At 38.3% G+C, this 22358-nt stretch overlaps 1 protein-coding gene across 1 annotated transcript in view; it reads right to left on the minus strand.

Annotated features, from left to right (window-relative positions):
• chchd3a (coiled-coil-helix-coiled-coil-helix domain containing 3a) overlaps positions 1 to 22358 on the minus strand; it is a 234943-nt gene that overhangs the window by 154007 nt on the left and 58578 nt on the right. The window contains exon 3 of the mRNA XM_052034229.1: positions 14918 to 14999. Coding sequence (XP_051890189.1) covers positions 14918 to 14999 — 82 coding nt within the window. The remainder of the gene's footprint in view (positions 1 to 14917; positions 15000 to 22358) is intronic.

Here is a 22358-nt window from a genome sequence, read left to right on the forward strand (position 1 = left end):
AAAAACATTACAGGGAAAAGAATCATTCTGGTTAACTTCAAGAAGCAAGGATTGCCAAGACATTAAATTTGCCAGTGCAAATGGTGAGAGCAGGTTTACAGATATTAGACTATTGCCATGTCCAGTCATTGATACGAACAAGACTAGTGAATTGAGCCAATAATCACACAGGAATCTTGAATGGCTCAAAATGTGGCCAATATGAGCCCTCCTTTCGACAGAGAAGCAGAAACAAGAAAAAAAATTAAAGCAAGAGTTTAAGTTTTTCATGCCCCTTCGTTGGAGAATATATTTCAGCTCACTTCACTGAGAACTTCTATGAAATTCATTTCCCCATAACTATCCTGCAACAAACACAAACAAACTTGGAGGATAAACTTTATCTTATGGATACTGATGGCTGTTGTTTTCACCAAAATTTGAGTGATATCACAAATGAGTTTCTGTTCACAACAATGCTGAAGTTTAAAGAAAAGCCAAAGCATGTGTCCCTAAAGGCTGGAGCAAAACAGAATAAGAATCTCTCTTCTTGGGATCATTTTTCAGCTTCCATCAGTAGTCAACCATATGCACAAAACTTGATGGTGACTGTGAAAATGAAGCACTTTCCACTGGCAATAAAACTATAAACACAGATCATTAACCCATGGAATAAAATTTCTGTCTGATCCAAAGCAGTATGTTCATGTTAAAGCACTATTAAATGGGCTCATTATTTTTTTGTTAAAGTAACTGATTTTTATACATATAAAATGAATATTAATATCTCAAGCAGTATGATTTAGGATTTATCGATTCAAAAAGACTCATTTTTCACAAGTGTCCCCCGAGGGGGTTTCCCTTTCTTAATGAGGCTCATTTATCCTATTTTTTCTGCTTTCTGTTAAAACATATTGAACAGAATCAACATGCATATGCATGAATGAGAACCTTGCACTACCCTCTGTGGATATCAATTTTTTCACGTTAATATATGCATCACATAGATAACTCATTTGGAGGGATATCTTTTCAAGTTCAATTTTCAGGTCATGGAAGCTTAATTCCATTGGTCTTAGTGGGCTTCTTTTATTGCCTGGTGTCCAAAACAGCAATAAGCAAATTGTTCTACCTCCAAGTCATATACCGTAAAGAAACAGCTAGTGTGGGTAGATAACAATATATCAAAACAACTCTAAGCCAAGCTATCTTCAAAACAGCAGACAAGGCATAATCCAGCAAGAACTTGTTCCTGAACTTAGTTTTAATTATAACAAACCCTGAATTGAAACTCATCATGTGGTGGACAGCAGAATTAAGGCAATGACAAAATCTAATTCCTTGAATATATGAGATGCTCAGAATGGTTTGTTTTAAATAAATGGAGCTAAACACTTATTTCCTCAGAATGTGGTCAAAGTCCTCAGTTGAAGTAAAAGAGCAGTCATCCAGCCCTTAGTTCAATGCATTCCCAATTAGAAGAAAATGGAAAAAAACAGCACTTCTTTGATTTTCTATTTTCTCTTGATCTCATGGTCCCTCCCTCATGTAATAAAAACTCTGTGGGGCAAAGAATCATTCTGGTCAATGTTAACTGCAAGGAACACGAATTGCCATGACTTTAAATTTGCAAATATTGAAGGTTGCCATTACCTGGACTTCTATATTATACACAGATAGGAATCTACCCATATTTACGTGATCTACATTTTTAAACTGAAAAATTCCATGGTAGTGAAATGGTCTTTTAGGCAAGGAAATAGCAGAATACTACATTATTTCACAAACACTTTTACAATTAAAAGGCAGGTGTGCTTTCCTAGTTTAGGGAGTAGCAGGACACTTAAATGACCGGGAACTTGGAGCATAACAAACAACATTATAAAAACACGTTCATTCACCTTCAGGGCTTCTCCCGCATTTTGTATTTCCAGCAGCTATTATCTTCTGCATCTCAGTTCTAGCATTGTGCCTTTCCTTCTCTCCTCTGATTTGCCTCTATTTGTGCCTCCTCCAAACAGATTGACTACAGTGGCAGACCTTTGTCATCTTCTCTTGGCCGGCACTGATCCATTTTTTCTTCATCGCCACCCAAATGCAGATCTTCCTTTGGTTCTCTCCATTTCTTTCTCATCCCTGCTGCTTGAAGCATGCCTATTTCCTGCCTTCTCCTGGTGCTAATGAAGGATCATCAAACTGAAGATCTGTTTATCTCTCCACAGGTAATAGCTTGCCAGTATTTCAAGCATTGTGTTTTTTTCCCCAGATTTGCAGTGTACACCGCTTCTTCTTTGGGTAGGGAGATCAGATAGGTGACCAAAATTCCAGGTGCGGTCTCACCAGGGTCCTATATATCTGCAGTAAAATGTCTCTACTCCCATTGTCAAAAATCATCTTGCTATGTCTGGCTTCCTCATTGTTCCCTGTACTCACAAGTGAATTTCTGTTGACACACAGATCATTTTCACATCAAATTCTTTTCAAACCAAATTCTTTTTAAACCAAAGTGCTTTGACCGCATTTTTCCGATATTGTACACCAAATGCCATGTCCTCCCCATTAACTTGATCTGTCTTTATATTCCTGATGCCCCTCTTCTCCTCACAACCCACACTGGCACCCAGCTTTGTATCATCAGTAAACTTGGATACATTACGGTGCTGTCAGATAAATAATCAAAATAGTATGTGAACAGCTGGGGCCCCAGCACCAACCTCTCTGGTACCACACTAGTCAAAGCCTCTCAACCTGAAAGTGACTCTTATTTCTAATCCCCATTTTCTGTCCATTAAACAATCAATCCATTCTTTCTTATTTTATTTGATAAATCCATGTGACACTTTATCAAAGGCCTTTTGAAAGTACAAATACAACATGTTTGATGTCACTATTGACAGCATTCTCCACCACTTGGCTGATGATAGAAAGGCGACTAATTGGGCAGCAATGAGCTGGATCACATTTATCCTGTTATTTGTAAATTGGACATACGTGGGCAACTTTTCCAGTTTATTGGTTAGATGTTCATGCTCCATCTCTGCTGGAACAGCTTAGTTAGAGGCACAACTTATTTGGGAGCAGAATTCTTTAGTGTTACAACCAAGATGCTGTCTGGTACCACAGACTTGGATGTATACAGTGCTCTCAACCTTTTCATGATATTATATTGAAAGAATCAAACTGGCTAGGACTAGCGCCTAATGATGGTGGGGATCTTAAGAGAAAACATAGTTGGATATCCCATTCAGCAAATATGGCTCGACATGACTACAAATGTTTTAGCCTTGTCTGGGGCACTCACATGCAGGGCCCCACCATTGCTGAAGATGAGGGTGTTCACAGAGCAGCCCGTTGCATTTCTTGCATTACTGTCTACCACAATTCCCAACTAGATATGACAGGACTACAAAATAATAAGTTGATCAGTATGTTAAGCAACCAACTAGAGAATAGGCTATATTTGATATCGTACTATACAACAATAAAGGGATAAACAATACATTTGTAAAGGGTCATCTAGGAAACTGTACCCCCAAATCTACAATCTCTATCACTGTAGAGGACAAGGGTACTTGATGCAAAATAATACTATTTGCATGCTCCCCTTGAAGTCGCACACCATCCTGATTTGGAAATAAATTGTCATTCTTAAATCCTAGTTGGGTCTAAATCTTGTAATATCTACCCAACAGCAACCATGAGGACTGCATCAGTTTAGTCTAAGGTGGTTCATTACCTCTTTCTTAAGGACTTTTAATGATGGGTAATAAATGCTGGCCTTGCCCATAACCCCACCCCACCCCACCCCCAAAAAAGAAAGAGTAAATGGAAGACAGATAAATATGCAGATTAGCTTTAATGAATTCACCAATAACCATTTCAACTTGAAATTCAAATACAAATGCAATGGTGTTCGTCCCTTACCTCAGGCTTCCACCTTCTTCCCTTGCCTGGGAAGTAGCTGTATCAAACACTTACTTCCTACCGGGCCTCTTCTCTATTCCTGTTAACCATTTTCAATGGTGAACAATTGATAGGTTGTCTATTAAATTAAGTGTAAACTCCCTGGTGCTGCTCTGAAATAAGCACATTGTTGTCTTTGCTGTATTCTCACCTGGGAGTTATAAGTAATCATCATGTTCAAGCTCAATATGAAGAATGGATCAGTGTATCACAAATCAGCTAGCCACTGGCACCATTTGACTCACTGAGTGCCAATGGAAGTGGTATGGTAAAAAGATGGAAAAAAAAGTGCAGAAGAATAAATAAAGTGATAGCATAGATGTCAGAATTGAGAATTGCTCATTAGGTTGCAATGTTCCAAGAAATCCCATGTCATGGTTTATATTTATAGCTGTATTTATATATATGTATTTAATTAGCTGTGCAACTAATCCCACTTAATCAACTTAATTCTTTATTGCATCATAATGTAAAAAACAATTAATAAATCTCAAATAATGTCTTCAAATAGTATCAGTGGCCATAAGAGGAGTCAGAGGTTGGGTATTCTTCAGTGTGACTCAGCTCCTGACACCAGCCCCCACAGCTCCAAAAGCATTTCTAGCATCTCTACTCCAAATCAGAAGTGTGGTGAAATACTCTCTGTATGCCAGGATGAATGAAACTCCAACAGTGAAGAAACTCAACATTATCCAGAACAGTGCATCTTGCTTATTTGATATCCATCCATCACCTTAAACACTCAGGCACTTCATCACCAGCACACAATGGCTGTATTGCACTTGGTTTCTCAGTGAGGCGACACCAACAGTACCTCATAAAAACAGCAGCTTCTACCACTAGAAAAGAGCAGCAGGTGCATAGGAACACTACAACCACCAAGCCACACACCATGCAGTTTAAGATGACCCACAACTAACTTCTCTAGAGCATTTAATGTTGGTGAATAAATGCTAGTGTTTGCCAGCTAGCCACATCATGTAACATGAATAAAAATATTAAAATAATGGATCAAAGCTTAAAAGATGCCAGGGACAATTGGCAGAAAATAACTTGAAATAAATGATGATTAGAACATGTTTGTGGCTCTCTGGGAACCCAAAGTATGTGGTGACAGCTTCCCTTGAATTCATTTTTAAAATTATTTTTCTGGATCTGGGTGTCTTCACCAATGCCAGCATTTTTTGCCAATCCTTAATTGCTCCTAAATTGGTGGTGAGCCACATACTTGAACTGGTGCAGTCCCTCAGCAAAGGTACTCCCACATACTTTTTTGGTTGGGTGTTCCAGGACTTAGACACCAACTTGTTTAAGGGCTGTCTGCAATTGCTGCTATGCTGCCAGAGATTTGTTGAAGGAAGAGCTAAATCACGTCACACAGACTTTATTCCAGTATTCTCCAAGGATAAGGGCTTGTGCAAGACAGTATCACATTCAAAAGAAGAAAGCTGCCTTTTCAGGAAGTCAACAAATACAGAAAAATGTTCCCCTAGAATTTTCTGTCACTTTTGGAAATTTTGTTGGGTACAAATGAATAAAAAAATTTATGGAATCATCCCATAAACTGCCAATATTTAAAGATCCAAGGGTGAAAATCTATATTTTATATGAACTTTTAAATTATGTTTTTGCATCTTGTACTTTTACTGCTGAACCTGAGGCGCTATTTTGCATTTTCACGTACAACACTGTTGACTCTGTGGCCATTTGAAGGGTTACACAAGCCAATGTTAGAACCTAGTTCAAGTACTTTCTCAAGTGATTGCCTCCCTCCGTTGTTTAAATGCAGAGTACCACTCATCTGCAAAACAAGTTCTGCTGCATGTTTTCTTCAGCTACATGTTCCACTTTAGGTGTGTGTGTTGCTCTGCTGGGCCAGAGAAAATTCCTCAGCAGATCTCAATGCAGTCACAGTTACACGACAACGACCAGACACAGAGCTCATCTTTAAGTTCATGAGGCATAGCACCATCTGCTGCTGTTTCCAGCTGCCTCCTCACTACAAAGATGAATGCTGTCTATTATATGGAATCATTTATTGACACATTTGCAGAGTACCATGCCCCTGGAAAATTTAATCCTTTCAGCATGTGGCATGCATCAGTTAATTGGGTAGTTCATCACTTGCAGCAAAGCCTCCTCAATTCAGTGTCACGTTGATCCTGTTGACACTGGAATCTATAGATTCACTCTTCTCTCAAATACAACACCATAAAGCTTCTTTGTTGCCTTGATTTAATGAATGAGACAATTGTCAAGGGATTAAAAGCTGAAGTTTACACAATTGCAACTAATCAGAAATAGCAAAAGGTAAACTCTTTATTAACATCAATTTGACTAGGCCTTGAGAAGTAGTTCTCAAGTTATTGAAATAAATGGGGCTCTCCTGATCCTGACACAAACTCCATTCTAATAAGTCACAGGACTTATCTTGAAATAATAAGGCCTGTCACCTTGAAGTTATAATTCCAACAAAGGTCAAAAAGGTTTCCTGTATAAAACAATCTACAAACCAATGTCAAAAAATTGTTAAAAAATTACTGTAGTTCCAGATTAACAGCCTTGATGTGAAAAATAAATCAGATTTCAATACTTGATTATGCTTGAATGCACAAATGTAAACTTTAGAAAGCCTATAATTATAACAATAACTTAAGAGGTGACTGCTATAAACTTCTGTTTGTCCATTGATTAAACATCTTTAAAAACTAAGGTTGCAGGTTCCGATGAACAACATTTCAAATACACTCAGATAGACATGTGAAGATCAGCACAACCAGTGTTGTAACCCAGGAGATTTTTATTTTGATAGTACTATTTAGAAATTTGCACTGAGAGTAAACATAACTGTATTTTTTGGGGCTACGTTTTAAAAGCCTTAACACAAGTTAGGAAAGTCAGTCAAGTGGAAGAGTTTAATTTGTACTCCTCATGTGCAGGTTCTGTGAAAAATCTACATCTACCTCTCAAAATTCAATTCTGTTCAGATTCTGATTAAAACATGAAGACAATATTAAATTATTAAAAAAATACTTTTCCTCTTTTGAACAAAGATTCAAACAGGTGAAATTAGCAGTTGATATCCGCAACCAAAACAGGTCAGGAAGACATGCGTGATGGGTGAATGGGAAGTGAACTATAGTAACAAGAGCAAAGAGGATTAGAAGTTCGTTATGAAAGTACTTGAATAGTTAAATCTGAAAGTAAATTGAAGGTGGATCAAGGAAAAAGCAAAAGGCAGATGATATAACACAGACAGGGAAAAAAAGTATTTGCCTCCGCCACCACCCCAGGCAGCGCATTCCAGGCACCCAGCACTCTCTGTGTAAAAAAACTTGCCCCACACATCTCCTTTGAACTTACCCCATATTACCTTAAATGCATGCCCTCTGGTATTAGACACTTCAACTCTGGGGAAAAGATACTGGCTGTCTACTCTATCTATGCCTCTCATAATCCTATAAACCTCCACCAGATCACCCCTCAGCCTCCGCTGCTCCAGAGAGAACAACCCAAGTTTGTCCAATTTATCCTCACAGCACATGCCCTCTAATCCAGGCAGTATCTTGGTAAACCTCTTCTGCACCCTCTCCAAAGCCACTACATCCTTCCTATAACGGGGCAACCATAACTGAATGTAATACTCAGATACAGCCTAACTGAAGTTTTATAAAGCTGAAGCATAATTTCCTGACTCTTGAACTCAACGTCTCAACTAACGAAGGCAAACATGCCATATGCCTTCTTTACCGCCCTATCAACCTGTGCAGCCACTTTCAGGGAGCTATGAACTTGGACCCCAAGATCCCTCTGCTCATCAACACAGTCAAGGGTCTTGCCATTAACAGTTTACTGTCTCTTTGCATTTGAGCTCTTGACTCATGTATGAAAATCTAAAGCAATTATGTTGCAGCAAGAGAAATCGGGCATGTGGGGATAGGAAAACCAATTGAGATTGAATACTTGGATTCTAAATTGCAAAAGAATCAAAGAAAGTGTAAATTAAAGTGGATCAGTTTACTACCCAATTATCTTCAGAAGCTGCATCAAGAGACAAAGCTGGGGAGGACTTTAAAATATATGCAAAACTTTAATTTTCCACTGTTCATATGATTTCATAATATATTCCAGTATTTTTGAACTCTAAGGTAAACCTAATACAGATTACAATTATAAATAGAAAATATTGAAAATATTCAGCAAGTCGGACAGCATATGTGGAATATTAAACAAAGATAAAATTATCTCTCTCTCTGCCAATGCTGCTTGATCCACTGACTTGCAGCATTTCTGATTGCATTGTAGATTTCCAGCATCTGCAGTTTTTTGCTTCTGAATGATTAGAAATTACACTCAGTTTCACAAATACTAGCTGCTGCCCTTAATACTTTCATAACCTTTCAAAAAATTGAAGAAGATATACAACAAAAAACTGATTAAAACCAATTTTTAAACGCTTTGCCTTCGTTAAGGAAAAACAAATTTCAAAAGCAGATTTCAGACCATTGCAGCAGTCAAGGCAAAGATACTGTTTTGAATATTGGATGTCTTAGCTATTGAGCAGGTTTGTAAATACAGGAGCAGAATAATCCAAACTGACTTGATTTAAAGTAAAAATCCTCCACTGGTCCAATATTCATCCAACACTTAAGATCCGTGATACAAACAATGGATTGATTTACAGCTGTTTAGATTACATAGCTATCTGAGCTAGCACAGATACCTGAAAGAACTTTCGTATGAAATCCAGGTGCACACAGGAAGAAATTAAATCCATCCAACACAAAATGATTTTTGAATAAGTGAACAATTTTCCATTAACATTATTTTTGTTTCTGTCTTACCATTTCTTCCATTGGGAAGTGCAGGTTCTTTTCTTATTAGCTTAATTTGTTCATTAGCAAGTTTGCAAAAGTTACGTGCAAATATGAAAACACAGGCCTTTCATTTAGATTTTTCACTCCTAGGTACTGAGATCATTGCCTGCCCACTATCAACCATAACTAGTAATCATTTCCTGAAGTGAAAATGTCACAACTTCACATCAAACAACTGGATCCAAATATGCTGTTTTCATACTCCAGTGGTCCTGCAGTACAATCCCTCTATAGTCAGACTTAATTCACAGAATTCCGTTTATCAACAGCTGAATAACTAATTTTCATCAAGATTGGATTAAGACTGGACAGAGAAAGCAAACTTGGAACTTAATAAAAATTGAGACACAAAACACTCTGCAGATGCTGGAATCTGGAGCAATACACAAAAAGTGCTGGAGGAACTCAGCAGGTCAGGCAGCATCCATGGAGGGAAATAAGCAGCCAACGACGTTTTGGGCTGAGACCCTTCATCAGGACTTCAAAGCAATTAATAAAAATTGCTTTGAACGCTTTCCTGACTGCAGATTTTCCAAGTTCTGGCAATGCCTCTGAAATAGGCTGCATACTTCATTGCTTGTGATGGTGAAATAAACTGTTACCTGCTGTTAAATAATGACATTTTTGTTGCAGTTTAGACAATTTACTTTTAATGCTCGTATTTCCTATTTCATTCTGTAGAATTTTATTTTGTTCTGACTACAAAAGCCAGATGTCCTTCTGAATTCTTCATGACAACTTCATTTTAAAAAAAAAACAAGTTCTGGTTATTGATATTTTATCTCAATCGCCTGCTACCTTAAAACATCATTCCCTCAAGATAACTTCCCACTGTACACTGAAAATTGACACTCAACTTCTTAGTTGCTATACAAGTCCCAAATAAATTGAGTAACATGCAATAACTATAACGGCATGGAGCTAAATCTGGAATTGTGGGGTACAAATTACTTTTCTTAATTGCTTAAACAAATGGACAGAAACGAATCCCCTGTGATACAAGTGTCATCTCTTATCATTTTCAGTGGATGGAAGGGACATATTGAAAAAGACCATGGGATGCAGAATTAATGTGTCAATGAGGATGGCATTCTATATTTCCAAGTGCTTCACATAAATAAAATTTTGAATTCCAGCAATTGACATTTTAAAGTAATGCAACAGCTATCCTGATTTATACAATTGTATTAACATAGAAATATGAAACAGGATAACATGAAATATTTTGTTCTATAAATAGAGGCATGGGATCACTAATGCCCGTCTGTACAATGAGCAGAGGTGCAGTGGAACTTCAATAATCTGGCATCAAAAATCCTTAAGGTGCAGTGTTTGGCTCACTGACAGTCCAGGACATGAGCCAAGATTTCAGAGTATAAGCAGAGTATGGCCAGAAGTCATGGGTCCAGATGACAAGGGGTCAGGAACGTTTTTTTTTAGGTTTGCAGCCAAAGCCAGGGTCTGGAGTGCTGGTATATTTCCAGCTCCATTTAAACTCAGCAGGTTCACTGAAAATATTATATTACTGCTTAACATGTAAAAAAAATGTGAAATAAAATTGTGTGTGTAACATGCAATTGTCTGGAAAATCTGCTGGTCCGGCATTACCAAAGTCCCAACAGTGCCGGATTATTGAAATTTTACTGTATAAAGTTTAACATCTTAACTGAAAGACTGTTTCTGAGACTAATCTTTAAGTCTTCAAGTGCAGACCCTGAATGCATAATTAGGGTTTTTAATATATACAACTGATAGAGGATAAGCAAACACAAAATAACTGTGATGCATAGTTCATAAGGGATTAAACATTGCCTGGATCAAATGGGACTGTTTATGAATATTAAATGAGACACAATGGACTTCTGTCTTACGCTATCAAAATGCTTTCTCAATCCAGAATATGCCTGCTTGTTATATTTTGAAAGGTCCATTTTCTTTTTCTCTGACAGCAGACTAGTACTTGGAAACTGAGTGGCATCTGCCAGGTGCTGTTGAAATATTGTGATAGCGTGGACAAGAACAGGTGCTGTAAGTTAAATGCATTTACCCACAGGAAATGTGACCTCCCTTCTGATGATTTAAATTTTATGTGACACTCAAAATTTAAAGTTTGAAAAATGATACAAAAATCCATATATTTATATTATAGCTTGGAACTCATTTCCAATTAGCAACATTTTAAACTCTTAAAAGGATTCATTCCCATTTCCCAATATTATATAAGCATACTTGGGTATCATGATCTTAGTTATGTTGTCAAGGATGTAATGCAGAGATAATCCAAAATACGAACCACCTTTATATATTGCCATGGTCATAGTACGAGGCGTACAATTTCTAAATCTAACTTAATTGGGATGAGGTGGGTGATTTTAATGGCAGAAAGGAGTGGACAGAGAAAGGTGGAGGCCATGGTGGTGGAAGAGAGGCAAGAAAATACCGGGAACCTACAAATAAGAGCCCTGTATATCAAAACGTCATAGATATTGGAAATCTGAAATTGCTGAAGTCAATCAGTAGGTGAGGCAGTACTGGATTTGCGAAAAGAAAAATAGAATTAACATTTCAGGTAATCTTTCAGAACTGTTTATAAATTAAGCAATTCCAATGAAGGATCTTTGTCCCAAAATGTTAACTCTGTTTCTCTTTCCACACATACCGCCTGACTTGCTTCATTTTCCATTTTCCTATCAGTGATTTGAGGCTGAGAACTAGCAGACAGGAAGGCTCAAGGGGGGGAAAAAAAGAGCAAAAAAATCCTTCCCAATTAATTAACCATTTAAAAAAATACATAGGCATATAAAATGATAAACATTTGTCAAATCACCAAGTTACAGTGGAATTAATAATTCCTTCTTTAATAGCTAGCTTACAACCATGCAGCAAGAATGAACATTTCTATTCTTGAGTCATAGCACTCACAAACAGGACTGTTGTAGCTTCCCGACATTGCTTCAATAAATATACTGGCACCTTTTCAGTTTATTCAGACAATTTCAATATTAAAATAATTTTATATATTGGTTGCAGCCTGCAACCTGGCTGATTTTATATTTTATTAAAATTCTAAATCACTTTTTTGTTCCATTAGTAATATTTAGTTTGCATTTATAGCTGCTTACAAAAAAGTGTGCAGTTTTTTTTAACTTCAACATAACATAAACAAGATGATATATGTTATTTATTTGAAATATGGTTCCTAGTAATCAATAACATTTGAAAATATGAACCACCTTTTTATATTGCCATGATCACATTATGAGGCATACAATTTCTAAATCTAACTTAATTGAACGAAGAAGATAAATAACCAGAAACTGCCCATTACTTCCTCTTTGTGACACCAACTTGTTGATTAGTCTTGAAGTTGGTTCCAGAGACATTAGTTTTGCTTGGCTGCAAAGCAAACTTGCCTCCATCAGCATGGCATGGGTTCTAAATACAAAGAGTGGTACACCGAGGAAATCTTTGGAAGAAACATTAAGCAGAAGCTCCATCTGTCTATTTTGGGTATCCAGGTGAAAGCTAATAGTTGCAAGACTTTACATGCAGAAAATTCAGAAATTCATGCAGTTACAGATTTGAGCAAAGGACAAATCTGAGCTCCTCAAGTCTGAAACTGCATTCTAATTTTTCTCCACACAACTGGCAAATCTAACATGCCTGCTTCTTCTCCAATATTCCTCCTTTTCAAGCAACAATTTAATGTCCTGTCAATTATTAAGTTATGGTCCAATAACAGTTAATGCCAGATTGAAATAAATTTTTTCTTCACCTCACCTACATGAACAGTTTTTCCACTGTCTCTTGAATTGTTTCTTTTTTCTGGTCTGTTGGCCAATATTTTCCCCTTAATCTATCAAATTTAAGTTGAGTGATCATTCATTTCATTTGTTTATATAGGAGGCCGTGAAGAAAAATGGCATGAACAAAATTCTTTGTACAAATGAGGATGGGTAGAGTGAGCTAGGGCTTTTCTCTTTGGAGAGGAGGAGGATGAGAGGTCACTTGATAAAGGTGTACAAGATGATAGGTATTGATCGAGTAGACAGTCAGAGACTTTTTCCCAGGGCGAAAATGGGTAGAACAAGGGGGCATAATTTTAATGTGAGCGGAGGAAGGCACAGTGGGGACGTCAGAGGTAAGTTTTTTTTTTAACACACAGAGAGTGGTGGGCACATGGAACGCGCTGCCAGCAGAGGTTGTGGAGGCAGATACATGATGGACATTTAAGAGACTCTTTGATAGCCAGCTGAATGATAGAAAAATAGAGGGCTGTGTGGGAGGGAAGGGTTAGATAGATCTTAGAGCAGGATGTCGGCACAACATCGTGGGCCGAAGGGCCTGCACTGTGCTGTAACACTCTATGTTCTAAACTGCTTTGAGAAGTTGCCATCCAAGTGTAAGCCTTTCTTTCTGCAATAATGCATGCTGTAACCTGAAATATAGTATAAAGTAATGAAAACAACACCATTCAACAGCAAGGCTCAAACATGATTAACTCCTTGTACTGGGCTAGGAGATTAAAATTTTACAATTTTGAGCTCATCATTTCATTATTATATACAATACAATGAAGGGTAAAAGTAACCAATTATTATTATTTTTCTATGCTGAGTTATGGTACAAATGAAGGCATCTGAACTGACCACCCAACTATGCAATTTAATAACTGGATCTAGATAGGGAAGCTGAAGTGAACCATGCTCACCTGCAATGACAGTTTACCAGTAAAACAGCCTGAAACATTTGATGATATGTATGACGACAAAAAGAAACATAACCTGCATTTATATAGAACATTATCAAACCTCTCATGCACTTACCAAAATATTTCCAACGGTAAATTAGTGTGAAGTCAGCATTGTAAATTAGTTTGAAATTTAGTGCAAACTACAAATCAAACATCAAATAGCTTTCAAAAAGAAATTCAATTGTTTAATAGAGTACAAGATGACAATGTTTAAACCACATCAAAATAGTAGTCTTTCAATTTTATTCATGCAAAGATTGACAATAGGATTGGTGATAGGAGGCAGAGGTTAGTGGTGGATGGGTGTTTTTCTGACTGGAAGTCTGTAACAAATGATGTGCGGCAGGACTCGGAGATAGCAAAGAAAGTTGTTTAAAGATATAGTTAGACATTGATCAGCTGGAAAGTTTGGCACAGTAGTGGCAGATAGAATTTAATCCACACAAGTGTCAGGTAATGCACCTTGGAAAGTCAAATTTTGGTAGGACATACCGAGTAAACGGCAGGGACCTTAGGAGCATTGATATACAAAGAGACCTTTGGATGCAAAACCACAGCTTGCCGAAACTGACAACACAGGTGGATAGGGAAGTGAGAAAGGCATTTGGTATGTTTGCCTTCATTGGCCAAGGCACTGAGAATTGGGATATCATGTTGCAGCTGAAGAAAATATTGTTTAGACTGCATTCTGGAGTATTGTGCACAGTTCTAGTCACCACTCTAAGAAAGGATGTGGTAACAATGGAGAAGGTGCAGAATAAATTCACCAGGATGTTGCCTGGACTGGAGGGCCATAGCTTTAAGGAGATCTTGGAAGTTTATATGAGGGCATATATCATCAGAATCCTTTTCCCCAGGGCAGGGACGTCTAGAACTCGAGGGCCCAGGTTTAAGGTGAGAGGGGTGAAATTTAAAAGAAATTTGAGGAGTAACCTTTGTAATAACTAATTTACACTTGTAACATTTCTTCCCCAAACAGAGAATGGTGAATATATGGAATAAGCTGCCAGAGCAGGTGGTGGCGGCAGTTACAATTACAATGTTCAAAAAGCGTTTGGGCAGGTACTTGAATATGAAAGGTGCTGAGGGATAATGGGCCTAATGAAGGCAAATGGGATTAGTGTTTATAGGCATCAGAGTTGGCATTAATGAAGTGGGCCAAAAGGGCCAATTTCTGTGCTGTATGATTTTATGAATGTATATACAGCAGCAAGTAAAATTATTAATTTCTGTTTTCAAAGGTGTATTCTATTTGACAAGTGAAGGGCACGTAAATGACAAAAAAAAAACACCCAATATTATGTTTGCAGAATTCATGGGAGGATGACAGATGTAGTGCACAAACCTCTTCTGCAAGTTCAAATCTTGTCTTGCCCGTTCTTGAGCCAGCTCTTGGGAAATTTGTTTTCTGACCTCCTCATTAGTAACTGCAGAGAGGAACAACAACAGAGAAAAAAATAAGCAGGGCAAAAGCAGCACAAGCTCTGAAGCAACCATAATTGGCTATGTATTAAAGAGCCACATAATCCAAGACCACAAAATAGAACAAATACTTCCAATTGTTTAAAAATTAATTATACATTTCATACTGGAGTTGAAGAAAAAGTGTTTGCTCTGCTTTCTTACAGCAAAAATGAGATCATGACCAACTATGACAGGATATTTTCCGATATTGGCAGCATTTCATTATTTTTCCCACTATCATTTCCAGGATGACCATTCCTTCATACATCTTGTGGCTTGTAAAACTGAAGTTGTCAAATTAGACTTTAGACATGACAGGTATTTCTCAATACAAGAACAGACACTAATGCATTAAATATTTTAAGATAAAAAATGATTAAAAAAAAATCAAGTTGCAGTTGGAATGACAGAAGTTTGTAAATGGCTTCCTGTTCATGAAAAGCCTTGATTTACTTTCTCTCTCAACCCCTGCAACATCACAGACAGCCTCAACTGAGGGTAGAAAACATTATCTCCAGAATTTTTATGTAACTGCTATATCACTGTTATAACTTAAGTATTGTGGTGATTTGTCTGTGATGTAAGGATGCAGTTAATTTGAACATGGCAAGCTGGCACAGGATGCTCTCAAATTTTCTGTGGATTCAGGGAAGCAATTTGCAAAGTCTTTTCCAAATCCAGTCTGTCTTATTCAACTGAGGGTAGAAAACATTAGCTCCAGAATTTTTATGTAACTGCTATATCACTGTTTGAGATCACATATTTCTCTAAAATCTATACAACTTATCTGACATGGAAAAGCGTATAATACCACGTAGGGGAAAAAGCAATTAAAAACTTTGTTTCTTGTTCACATTCATCGTGCTTGTTTCTCACAAACATATATAAATTCACCTGAGGAAAGTTCACATTGTCATGGAGTTGGTTATTGCGTTATTAAGACGTGCTAAAATATAATACCACTACAGTATGGCCCATTAGGTTCAATTTGGTATCTTATTTGGCATCCACATCTAGGTGCAACATAATTTGTCTTTCCACATCTACTTTATTGTTTCAATAAATTTCTGACAAACTAAAGATTGATAACAAAAAATGTATTGTGTCCGAGAGTAACAGATAGAATGACATTTTATCAAAATACAGTAACTTTGATGTTTGTTAACCGTTGCAAAAATGTCACTTGAAAGAATGCTTACAAAAATAATTAAAGATTACAATTGTTGCTGCTGAAGATTGAAAAGTTCAAGATTATTGAAAAGTGTTGTTTAATCTTATTAAGACACCAAGAACTTGCATTTAAATGTTATTTTTAATGCAATAAAATATCACATTTTCAAATGTAAATGGCAAAGATGAGCTTTGATCCATGTTGATTCTTCACTATTAAAAAGATGAAACACACTAGCTCTCAGTGACGTAGTATTTTTGTATATGACATACACTTTCAAGTCAAGAACCAAATCAAATTAGAGCTCTCCTTTAATCACTTGCTAATTATAAAATTCCTAACAGTGGTGATCTTGGGCATTTTTAGTACAAATTGGCAGTGCCCACAAGTAATTTAGTAATGATATCAGAAATGAGAAATGTCACTGCTGCATTCATGCAGAAGGTGGCTCTTTATTAAGATTTTGGTGTGGCACGTATGCTTTTGGAGAAAAGTGGAGGGAGATTCACACTGCCCGTTATTACTCCTGATGGGTATCAGTGACTGGGTGTAATAGTTTCATTCCCTACGCACTACAAAATTTACTTTGAAAAGCAAGTATTTTACATGACACAAAGGAATAAATAGATTCTACAACTTTAGATATTTATCAGGCCAAAATATTAACGCTGAAAGTATGGTGCTGTGCACTAACACATTACTTCATGTTAACCAAAGGAGATAAAAAAAAAATGGATTAGAGGCAAGCCACCCCCAATAGCACTTTGCAAGCAACAACAAAAATCACAGTTGGACAACAAAATGAAAAACTAGAAGAGCAAAGCAAACATTTTTGAAATGTGTCAACTGTATTGTCAACTTAATAGCAAAAATTCTAATCAGCAAAAGGATCCCATACATCAGATCTAGAAATGGACTGAAATGAAAGGTTAGCCTGACTGCAACCAGGACGCAATGCATAAGTACTATCTTGAGAAATATCACATCATTGCAATGTTACTTTGAGTGCGTTCAAAATGCAATGGCAGAATTTTCCTCAAAGGCACAAAATATCTTAAGTTCCAGGGAACACCAACAATGGCAGTACTGATTTAAAAAGGGATTAAAACAAAATAAGCGTTCAAGGTGATATTCACAGCTTGATAATCAGAGTGGTGTAGAGAATCAGAGAACAAAAAAAGATGCTCAGGTGAAGCATTGAAAGCAAGAAAATATTAAGAGGTACAATTTAAGAATGGCACCTATTTGGATTCATTTTTGCTCTACAAGATCCATCTGGCTTCCAATCTGTGAATACCTCCCCAAAGTTTGGGAATTCAGATTTTTTGGAGTTCCAGCAAGAAATTTCCCTGCATATCAGGATTAAGCATGAAGCACAGGTTAAGCAGCAATTCACTGGGAAGGAGGATGAATCAAAGGAAAACATATATGTCATGCAAATTTACCTAATTTCTCTTTTAGCTACACAATAGTGCACGATTTTAATAAACAGACATTTTCTAATATAAATGGTTTACAAAGAGTTACATCATTTTTTTCTGAAGAATGCCTTCTGAGAGAATTGACAATTGTAACCACTAAGTTCTTGATAAGGGTGCTGAAAAATTCACCGTTTCAACATGAAGAAAGGCTACTTTATTACCATACACAAGGTAATACGCATGCTCAGAACTTCACATGGTCTTAAAGAATAAATATATTCCGTATTCTAAAAATACCATAGAACCATGGAACAATACAGCACAATACAGGCCCTTTGGCCCACCATGTTGTGCCATCCTTCAAACCACACCTAAGACTATCTAACCCCTTCCTCCCACATATCCCTCTATCTTAAATTCCTCCATATGCTTATCTAACAATCTCTTGAACTTGACCAATGTATCAGCCTCCACCACCGCCCCAGGCAGCGCATTCCATGCACCAACCACTCTCTGGGTGGAAAAACCTCCCTCTGACATCTCTCTTGAACTTCCCACCCATTACTTTAAAGCCATGTCCTCTTGTTTTGAGCACCGGTGCCCTGGGAAAGAGGCGCTGGCTGTCCACTCTATCTATTACTCTTAATATCTTGTATACCTCTATCATGTCTCCCCTCATCCTCCTCCTCTCCAATGAGAAAAGCCTTAGCTCCTTTAGTCTCTCCTCATAATCCATACTCTCTAATCCAGGCAGCATCCTGGTAAATCTCCTCTGCACCCTTTCCAATGCCTCCACATCCTTCCTATGATGAGGTGACCAGAACTGGACACAGTACTCTAAGTGTGGCCTAACCAGAGTTTTGCAAAGCTGCATCATTACTTCGCGGCTCAAACTCGATCCCACGACTTATGAAAGCTAACATCCCATAAACTTTCTTAACTACCCTATCTACCTGTGAGGCGACTTTCAGTGATCTGTGGATATGAACCCCCAGATCCCTCTGCTCCTCTACACTGCCCAGAATCCTGCCATTTACCTTGTACTCTGCCTTGGAGTTTGTCCTTCCAAAGTGTACTGCCTCACACTTCTCTGGATTGAACTCCATCTGCCACTTGTCAGCCCAGCTTTGCATCCTATCAATATCCCTCTGCAAGCTTCGACAGGCCTCCACACTATCCACAACACCACCGATCTTTGTGTCATCTGCAAACTTGCTAACCCACCCTTCCACCCCCTCATCTAAGTATTTAATAAATATCATAAAAAGTAGAGGTCTCAGAACTGATCCCTGTGGGACACCACTAGTCACAGCCCTCCAATCTGAATGCACTCCCTCCACCACAACCCTCTGCTTTCTACAGGCAAGCCAATTCTGAATCCACACGGCCAAGCCCCCCTGGATCCCTTGGCCTCTGACCTTCTGAAGAAGCCTATCATGCAGAACCTTATCAAACGCCTTACTAAAATCCATGTAGACCACATCTACTGCACTAGCCTCATCAATCTTCCTGGTCACCGCCTCAAAGAACCCTATCAAGGCTTGTGAGGCAAGATCTTCCCTTCACAAAGCCATGCTGGCTGTCCCTAATCAGTCCATGATTCTCTAAATGCACATAGATCCTATCCCTTAGAATCCTTTCTAACAGCTTACCCACCACAGACGCAAGGCTCACTGGTCTGTAATTCCCTGGACTATCCCTACTACCTTTTTTGAATAAGGGGACAACATTCACCACCCTCCAATCCTCCGGTACCATCCCCGTGGACAACGAGGACTCAAAGATCCTAGCCAATGGTTCAGCAATCTCCTCCCTCACCTCCTGAAGCAGCCTGGGGAATATTCTGTTAGGCCCCGGGGACTTATCTGTCCTAATATTTTCTAACATCTCCAACACATCCTCTCTCTCGATATCTACATACTCTAGAACATTACCCTTACCAACACTGTCCTCAGCATCATCAAGACCCCTCTCCTTAGTGAATACTGAAGAAAAGTATTCATTGAGAACCTCACCCAACTTCCACAGCTTCCAGGCACATCCTCCCACATTGTCTTTAATCAGACCTACCTTTACTCTAGCCATCCTTTTGCTCTTCACGTACGAGTAAAAAGCCTTGGGGTTCTCCTTAACCCTACTTGCCAAAGCCTTTTCATGTCCCCTTCTCATTCTCGTCAGCCCCTTCTTAAGTTCCCTCCTTGCTACTCTATATTCCTCATGAGCCCTGTCTGATCCTTGCTGCTTACACCTTATGTATGCTACCTTTTTCTTCCTCACTAGTTGTTCCACCTCTCTCGTCACCCATGGTTCCTTCACCCTGCCATTCCTTCTCTGCCTCAATGGGACAAATTTATCCCTAACATCCTACAAAAGATCCCTGAACATCGACCACATCTCCATAGTACATTTCCCTTCAAAAATGTCATCCCAATTTACACTCCCAAGTTCTCACCTCATAAGCCTCATATCAAGCCTCATAATTCGCCTTTCTCCAATTAAATATCTTCCCGTCCCCTTTGCTCCTATCCCTGTCCATGACAATTCTAAAGGTTATGGAGCAATGGTCACTGTCCCCCAAATGCTCACCCACCGATAGATCTGTCACCTGTCCTGGTTCATTACCTAAAACTAGATCTAATATGGCACTCCCTCTAGTCGGCCTGTCAACATACTATGTCAGGAATCCGTCCTGGACACACTTAACAAACTCTGCCCCGTCTAAACCTTTGGCACTAAGTAGGTGCCAATCAATATCTGGAAAGTTGAAGTCTTCCATTATAATAACCCTGTTATTTTCGCATCTTCCCAAAAACTGCCTCCCAATCTGCTCCTCAGTATCCCTACTGCTACCGGGGGGCCTATAGAATACTATCAGGAGGGTAACTGCTCCTTTCTTGTTCCTAACTTCTACCCATATTGGCTCTAGAGAGGATCCTTCTACATTATCTACCCTTTCTGCAGCTGTAACAGTGCCCCTGACCAGTATCGCCACCCCTTCTCCTCTTCTCCCCCCTCCCTATCCCTTTTAAAACACTGAAAACCAGGAATATTCAATATCCATTCCTGCCTTGATGTCAGCCGTGTCTGTGTAATAGCCACAATATTGTAGTCCCATGTACTTATCCAAGCTCTCAGTTCATCTCCTTTTTCCTGATGCTTCTTGCATTTAAGTAAATGCACTTTAGCCCATCCACCTTACTACTTTTATAGCCTGTACTCTGCTTCTCCTTCCTCAAAGCCTCTCCACCTGTCAGATCTGACTTTTCCCCATTCCCTTCTTCCTCTGACCTACTCCTCCGGTTCCCTTCCCCCTTGCAATCTAGTTTAAACCCTCCTGAACCACCCTAGCAAACCTGGCTGCAAGGATATTGGCCCCCCTCAGGTTTGGGTGTAACCCGTCCTCTCTGTACAGGTCCCACCTTCCCCTGAAGAGTATGACATTAAAACAATGTCATAATAATAATAATAATGCAGTAAATTATTAAAAAACTTGAACTAAATACAAAAAGCACCACCTTATTTGAAAGACAGTTGCTGAGAATTATAATTATTGTAATTAGTTTACAATTTTGTCACAACCCAATCAAACTGAATGATTTCAAATGGGCTACTAATTTAATTTGGGAAAGCACAAGTAAATTAAGATAATAGTTTTTAATAGCATAATCAATTCTAAGCCTGGGAAAAGGAAAGAAAGTCAGAAGGGACACAAGAGAATCTTTCCACTCAACTGAATTACAGCTGTGAAATAAGTTAGTAGGGAATGTGATTTAAAGCTAACAGTATAAATAAGTTCAAACAATTCAATCCATTTCTGCAGAGTAAAAAACAGAACTATGCAGAAAAGGAGAGTGGGAAACTTGAAGCAATTAACAATTAATTCAAACTTATAAACTGTGTTTTTAAACTGCATTTACCATGATCTAATGAAATCTGAAATTTCCAGATGGACTTCAAATGAACTTGAGAAAACAGTGGAACTGAGAGCCAACAAATTCTCAGACTCAAAACACAGGCTTTTAAAAGAGGTGAAGAGAGATTAGGGAGCATTGGTTTTGAGGGTAGAATTTGCAGGATTCCAACAATCCACTTGAATTGCTGAATAGTACAAATACAATAAAGAATGGTGGGTGGGAAGGAGGGGAGGCCGCAGGAAAAGAAAACAGGTAATTGCAAGCCTGAAACTTATTGAAGGGAAAATGCTAGAATTCACTTAACAACGTAGTACAGACTGTTTGGAAAATCGCAAATGAAACAATCGAATTAAAGTCTTCTGTAAGTCCAATTTTAAATGCAGATCAAAGATCTGGATTTTTGCTGGGGAAACACCTTAATTTTCACAATATACTGCCAGCATTTCCCTGCACTAACACCACCAAGTATGGGATTTCCGCATTTGAATGGGGAAGTTCCAAACTTGTTGACTTCTCTTTGGTAGCCTTTTCCCAACTGTGCTCTTACTTTGGACTTTTAAGTATAGCAGCAAGGTGTGGAATTCTCCTTGCATTTGGAGAACCTGTAACAGGTTAAACTTGGAGCAGGAACAGCTTCTCTGTTCAGAAAGGAAGTGACATAAGGGATAAGGTATAGTATCGCTTCTATACTTTAAAAATTGAGTCTGCTCCAAAATACTCTCTTATGGAGTTTGTGGCAAAGAGAATGAACATCTGCCATGAAACAAGTGGGGAGGAATAAACGGAATCGATTAAGCTTGACAGCTGAGCTGGAGA

The sequence above is a fragment of the Pristis pectinata genome, chromosome 19 (assembly GCF_009764475.1).
Source record: "Pristis pectinata isolate sPriPec2 chromosome 19, sPriPec2.1.pri, whole genome shotgun sequence".
Lineage (NCBI taxonomy): Eukaryota > Metazoa > Chordata > Chondrichthyes > Rhinopristiformes > Pristidae > Pristis > Pristis pectinata.